The sequence below is a fragment of the Coenobita brevimanus genome, chromosome 3 (assembly GCF_032717465.1).
Source record: "Coenobita brevimanus isolate Jiangsu-jjx chromosome 3, ASM3271746v2, whole genome shotgun sequence".
Lineage (NCBI taxonomy): Eukaryota > Metazoa > Arthropoda > Malacostraca > Decapoda > Coenobitidae > Coenobita > Coenobita brevimanus.
Window position 1 is genome coordinate 275,975 of NC_136956.1, and position 7,500 is coordinate 283,474.

At 39.9% G+C, this 7,500-nt stretch overlaps 1 protein-coding gene across 1 annotated transcript in view; it reads left to right on the forward strand.

Annotated features, from left to right (window-relative positions):
• The window catches only part of LOC145394063 (single-minded homolog 1-like), a 48,046-nt gene that overhangs the window by 36,501 nt on the left and 4,045 nt on the right, over positions 1 to 7,500 (forward strand). Inside the window, exons 4-5 of the mRNA XM_080268032.1 lie at positions 3,263 to 3,383; positions 3,897 to 3,982. Of these exons, the coding sequence (XP_080124158.1) occupies positions 3,263 to 3,383; positions 3,897 to 3,982 (207 nt within the window). The remainder of the gene's footprint in view (positions 1 to 3,262; positions 3,384 to 3,896; positions 3,983 to 7,500) is intronic.

The following is a 7,500-nucleotide window of genomic DNA, read 5'->3' on the forward strand; positions in this document are numbered from 1 at the left end:
GAGCTAGATAAATGGATAGATAAATAGATAGATAGATAGATAGATAGATAGAGAGAGAGAGAGAGACACACACACACACACACACACACACAGACAGGAAAGGACAGAGAGCGCTACATGAAGTGAGTGGATGGTGGGCTCCGTAAAATATAACACGAACAAAAACAAAATGGCGTCTCCCACTGGAAACAAAATGGCGTCACTAGAATATGATGCTAGTCACGAAGAAGTGCTATGGAAAGGATGTAGAACCGTAGTATTGTCTTTTTAACACTAGAATATGATGCTAGTCACGAAGAAGTGCTATGGAAAGGATGTAGAGCCGTAGTATTGTCTTTTTAACACTAGAATATGATGCTAGTCACGAAGAAGTGCCATGGAAAGGATGTAGAGCCGTAGTATTGCCTTTTTAACACTAGAATATGATGCTAGTCACGAAGAAGTGCCATGGAAAGGATGTAGAGCCGTAGTATTGTCTTTTTAACACTAGAATATGATGCTAGTCACGAAGAAGTGCCATGGAAAGGATGTAGAGCCGTAGTATTGTCTTTTTAACACTAGAATATGATGCTAGTCACGAAGAAGTGCCATGGAAAGGATGTAGAGCCGTAGTATTGTCTTTTTAACACTAGAATATGATACTAGTCACGAAGAAGTGCTATGGAAAGGATGTAGAGCCGTAGTATTGTCTTTTTCTGTCACTGAGCTACGTGAAATAAGCTGCAAAACGAAGAAAATCTCTCTCTCTCTCTCTCTCTCTCTCTCTCTCTCTCTCTCTCTCTCTCTCTCTCTCTCTCTCTCTCTCTCTCTCTCTCTCTCTCTCTCTCTCTCTCTCTCGATGCCCTCGATAACGCACGAACCGATCAATACGAACATGATTTTTGTCCACTGAGAGAGAGAGAGAATCAATAACACTTCGTTTAACAGTAAATCGTTAAAGTGTCGTTTAGCGCAGATCAAGCGCCAATCTCTCTCTCTCTCTCTCTCTCTCTCTCTCTCTCTCAATTATCTCTGATACACGGAGTTAAATCGAAAGAATGAGAGGAAAAGCGGAAGAAGAAATCGGATGAAAAAATCGGGCAGAAATATCGGAAATTATTATTATTATTTTTTTTAATGCTAGGAAGAAGGAACCAAAGGCCACGATTCGTCAATTATTATTCCTTCCAAGAGAAAAGCAAAATACAAGAGAGAGCCAAATTCAAGATCCGATCATTTCGAGATGCCTGGACACACTGCGTTTGGAAGACTGGAGATCATAGGCAGCAGGAAATACAGACAGAGGGAGACAGTTTCAGAGAGAAAAATCGGTGGAAAAAAAAATCAGTGAGAAAAATCGGTGAGAAAAATCGGTGAGAAAAATAAGTGAGAAAAATAAGTGAGAAAAATAGGTGAGAAAAATGAGTGAGAAAAATAAGTGAGAAAAATAGGTGAGAAAAATAAGTGAGAAAAATAGGTGAGAAAAATAAGTGAGAAAAATAAGTGAGAAAAATAAGTGAGAAAAATAAGTGAGAAAAATAAGTGAGAAAAATCGGTGAGAAAAATAGGTGAGAAAAATAAGTGAGAAAAATAGGTGAGAAAAATAAGTGAGAAAAATAAGTGAGAAAAATAAGTGAGAAAAATCGGTGAGAAAAATAAGTGAGAAAAATCGGTGAGAAAAATAAGTGAGAAAAATCGGAGAGAAAAATAAGTGAGAAAAATCGGAGAAAAGTAAGTGAGAAAAATCGGTGAGAAAATCAGACAGAATAATTGGGCTGAAAAAAAAAATCAAGGCATATAATAGGAAAAGTATTGGAGGGAAAAATCGGAAAATAAATCGGCGAGAAAAATCGGGGGGGAAAATAAGGAATATCGGCAGAAATCTGAGAAAAATAAGAGAAAGAAATACGAATTAATTGTAAAGAACTGGAGAAAAGAATCGGGGAAAATCTTTCAGAGGAATCAGAGAAAATCGGTGAGAAAAAGAATATTAGAGAAAAATAGAGAAAGTCATTTTAAAAATAGGAGAAAAAATGAGAAAATTAGAGAAAGTCATTTTAAAAATAGGAGAAAAAAGTGAGAAAATTAGAGAAAAATAGAGAAAGTCATTTTAAAAATAGGAGAAAAAATGAGAAAATTAGAGAAAAATAGAGAAAATCATTTAAAAATAGGAGAAAAAGTGAGAAAATTAGAGAAAATCATGTAAAAATAGGAGAAAAAATGAGAAAAAGAGAAAATCATTTTAAAATAGGAGAAAAAGTGAAAGAATAGAGAAAATCATTTTAAAATAGGAGAAAAAGTGAGAAAATTAGAGAAAATTAGAGAAAATCATTTAAAAATAGGAGAAAAAATGAGAAAATTAGAGAAAGTCATTTAAAAATAGGAGAAAAAGTGAAAGAATAGAGAAAATTAGAGAAAAATGAGAAAATTAGAGATAAATAGGGAAGAATGAGAGAGCACGGAGGAAGAATCAGCATGGAGGGACTCTGAAAAAATTGGATAGATGTGAAGAAATCGGGGAAGATCGGAAATAGATAAATAAATCGCAAGAAATCGGGGACATCGAGCAAATAGGAGGAAAAATTGGAAATGAAACAATATATATAAAAAAAAAGTCGGAGGAGAGGAGAATATATGGACAAGATCGGAAATGGACAGAATCGGAGGAAAGGGAAAAATACGAAAACCAATCTGGGAAAATAAGGAAATAGGAAAAATCAGGGGATATAAAAAAATACGTAAAATAATCAGAAGAGAGATAACGAGAAAATGTGTATAATAAAAACAGAAAGAAATAGAGAATCGCGTAAGAATTCAGGGAAGAAATAAGACAAAATAAGATTAATCAGGAAAAAATAAGGGAAAATAAGAGAAAAATCAGCATGAACGGCGGAAAAATTGGACAGATTTAGCAGAAGAAATCGGGGAAAAATCGGAGAGAAATATCGGACACAAAAATGAGAGAGAGAGAGAGAGAGAGAGAGAGAGAATTAATACCCAGTCTCTCCGTATTAAACCCTGTATTAAATCCGATATTCCCCCGATATTTCCCCGGTATTCCCCCGATACTCCCCCGATATTCCCCGGTATTCCCCCGATATTTCCCCGGTATTCCCCCGATATTCCCCCGATATTTCCCCGATATTCCCCCGATATTCCCCCGATATTTTCCCGATATTCCCCGATATTTTCCCGATATTCCCCCCGATATTTTCCCGATATTCCCTCCGATATTTTCCCGATATTCCCCCCGTATTAACCCCGTATTTTTGCGTATTTACAGGTGGAACTGACCGGCAACAGCATCTATGAGTACATTCACCCAGCGGACCACGAAGAGATGACTGCCGTTCTGAACAACCTCTCACCACACACACCACCACCACACCACTACGTCAGGCAGGGTGGGTTAGAGGCGCTTGGAAGGGCTTAGAGTGGCTTGGAATGGCTTAGGATGGGTAGGAATTGATTTAGAAGGATTAAGAATGGCTTAGAGTGGCTTAGACGGGCTTCGAATGATTTAGGATGGATTAGAGTGGTTTAGGAAGATATAGAATGGGTTAGAGGGGCTTAGAGTGGCTTAGAATTAGTTAGAATTTATACAATGTTTTTTAGAGTGGCTTAGAATTGATTAGGGAGGCTTAGAATTGATTAGAGAGAGAGGAGAAAAAGATAGTGGGAGAGTGTGTAGGTGTGTGTGTGTGTGTGTGTGTGTGTGTGTGTGTGTGTGTGAGAGAGAGAGAGAGAGAGAGAGAGAGAGAGAGAGAGGAGAAAAAGATAGTGGGAGAGTGTGTAGGTGTGTGTGTGAGCGTGTATGTATGTGTGTGTGTGTGTGTGTGTGTGTGTGTGTGTGTGTGTGCCTGTGAGAGAGAGAGAGAGAGAGAGCTGCTGTAACCCTGTCTCACTTCTCTCCACAGATGCAGAATTAGAAAGAACGTTTTTTATCCGAATGAAGTGTGTTTTGGCCAAGAGGAATGCAGGCCTGACCACGGGAGGATACAAGGTGAGATTGCTTTAATTTGCTCACTTTCTCACTCTCATTTTCTCACTTTCTCACTTATTTTCTCACTTTCTCTCTCATTTGTGTGATTTTGTTACTTATACTGATTTTAGCTGTATGGTTCTCTGTCTGCCTGTCTGTCTGTCTGTCTCTCTCTCTCTCTCTCTCTCTCTCTCTCTCTCTCTCTACCTACCTACCTACCTACTTACTTATCTTTCTATCTATCTATCTGTCTATCCATCCATCCTTCAATCATTAAGTCAGTCAGTCTATCTCTCTCTCTCTCTATCTATCTATCTATCTATCCACCTCTTTCTCCCTTCATTTGAACTGGAACAGAAGGGAACAGCTGGAGAGAGAGAGAGAGAGAGAGAGAGAGAGAGAGAGAGAGAGAGAGAGAGAGAGAGGGCGCCTTAGAGTGGCGGAGGTGAGCAAGAAGAAAGGATTAATTAATATGCACACACACGCTCTCTCTCTCTCTCTCTCTCTCTCTCTCTCACACACACACACACACACACACACACACACACACATACATGCTATTTCCTAAACATTTACCCCACATACAGTCACATACAGACACGCGTCCATACACGCACATGTGTGTATATATATCTCTGTGTAAGTATGTATGTATGTATGTATGTATGTATGCAGGTAGGTAGGCAGGTAGGTAGGTAGGTAGGTAAGTAGGGTATGAACGTATGTGTATGTATGGATGTATGTATGTGTGTGTGTTTGTATGTATGTTAACAATTACGTATGAAATGTAAATTATGTATAAATGATTTTCAGTAGTAACTTGAGAGAGAGAGAGAGAGAGAGAGAGAGAGGGAGAGAGAGAGAGAGTAAATTAAAGAAAATCGTCGTATTTTCCTGAATATAAAAACAGTTGAGGTGGAGAGGGGGGCCTTCACGTGGTGGCACTGATATAACCAGGCGGATCCACTGCCTGGTTATACACACGTCCCTCAACTCCCTCCATATCCCCCAAAAGGACGATGGTGGACTGCAGGAGGTGGGAAACGTCAGCCTGCAGTCTACTGGGTTCACGCCAAGATAAGGCTCTGATAACAAGAACATCTACTACTACTACTACTACTACTACTACTACTACTACTACTACTGCTACGACTACTACTACTACAGTGGTGATATTACGCTGAAATAACACAAAAGAGGACAGTAAGGTGATATAAGTAAAATAAATCGCCTAGGAAAAGGTGTTAAGGGACCCTACGTAACGGCCAAACCCCTACCCCCAAAGATTCGACCAATCAGAGGGCAGGGATGCATTTTGAGTGTGTCCGTTTCCATGCATAAGGCAAATTCAATCTTTTTTTTCTTTTTTCCATATATATCTACCTAATATTATATAGGATACTAGCTGGAGATATATTATTAATTATTTTATTGCGTAATTTGGTCAAAAATTGCGTAAGAGAGGAATAAATATGGTAAATAAAGTCGAAGTCAGAGTCGTCGGAAGGGATTGGTAGCGGGCAGCCATCTTGAAATGTAAACAAAGAAGGAATTAGTGATTTTAAGCGTAATAAATGAGATTGAAGTTCACGAGGGGAGAAAGGAGGAGGGAGGGAGAGGGAGGGAGGGAGGGGCGGAAGGAGAAAGTGAGGGGGAGGGAGAGAGGGAGGGAGGGAAAAGGGGGAGAGGGGAGGGGGCGGAGAGGTGGGATTGAAAAAGCCAAAGAGGAAGAGCCAGCAATGTGTCCGAAACCCTTGGCCTAAAATTTCTCTCTTGAATGCTAAATCTTGTGCTAGTCACGAAGAAGTGCTATGGAAAGGATGAAGAGCCGTAGTATGGTCACGAAGAAGTGCTATAGAAATATCCTAGAGCTATAGCACAATATTATTTTACCCACAAACTACGTGGAAATAAGCTGCAAAAGGACGAAAATCTTGGCCAGGTTGAGGTAACAGAACTACCCCCTGCCCAGCACTTCAAAATAATTCCCAAAATGATGCATATATTCCGAAAAAAATCCACGAAAAACGCCGAAAAAACGAATGCCATTGACACACAAAAAAAACAGATTACAGACGAAAAGAAAAACAGAAGGAGAGCGCTAAAATCAGTCCAAATATATCGCAAAATATCTCCAACCTCCACACAAATCCATGAAAGAAAAAAAAAACACCCTAAGCGGAAAATTATAGAAGGAAAAAACAAAAGAAACACGTCATGCGAGCGCCATAAAAGGATGAGCTGGCAGATGTGACGGGAGCAGAAGTCAAGGCCGCTGGATGCCTAACGGAGGGGGAGGCGCCATAATCCTAGCAGGGTGGCAAAGTTTACTCCACAAACATCGCTAAACGTGCTCCAAAAACACGCTAGAATTTTGCTAGGCACATAAATCTCTAGGAAATAGCTAGGAAAAGGACTGTAGTTTCCGGAATATCACTAGAACTTTGTAGAAACCATTTTAAAGTCGCTAGATTTAGTCCAGATGAGAGATATAATAAAAACGCTAAATGGAAGTTAAAATAAAAGTTCCAGTTCTATTACAAAAAGCGCTAACTTGACACGTAATAAAATTAACCCCCTAAAACTTAGCAAAAATCACCAGAATATCACTAGCTTCATTGCAGGTAAGCGCTGAAAAAATCCCGCTATTTGGAAGTGCAGAATCTCCATATCTAGCAAGGCGACGTGCTAGCTTGGCAACCCTGAATATTAATCCCTGACCAGCCGCCCCCAAACACGAACGCGTCGGAGAGGATAACATAAATTCGAAATAAAACGAAACCACCGACTTCTTTGAATGAATAAGGGACGAAAATGAAAGTAATGAGGATAAAGATGATGCTGAATGACGGAGAGGGCGAGGGAAAATACGGAAAAGGGAAAAATACGATAATCTGCTGGGAAATACGTCTAGAGGCGGAGACTTGGTTGAATAGTGACTACTGAGAAAATACATTGAGTGAAGATAGTGATTTGGCTGTCTATCTGTCTATCTATTTTCTGTCTGTCTGTCTGTCTGCCTGCCTGTATGTCTGTTTTATCTATCTATTTATCTGTCTATTTATCAGTAACTGTATCCACATTCCTTAATCACAGAGGGAAAGGCCACAAACAAATCGCCTCCACGTAGCCCTGTCCCCCGCCATTATGCTGTCCTCTCTCCATCCCACACCACCCTCACTCACATCCCTCTCCACCTCATCCCACCACCTCATCCTCGGTCTTCTCCTTTGACTTCACACACTCCTCCAGCCTGCAGTCCACTGGGTGATTAGATAGACAGATAGGAAGATAGATAAACAGATAGACAGACTGATACAGAGAGAGAGAGAGAGAGAGAGAGAGAGTATACCAACATAACGTGAGCTGGACAATAAGACTGGTACATTGATGAGACACACACACACACACACACACACACACACACACACACACACACACACACACACACACACACACACACACACACACACACACATCCGTACACAGATACATACATACACATACATACATACGTACATACATACATACCTACATAC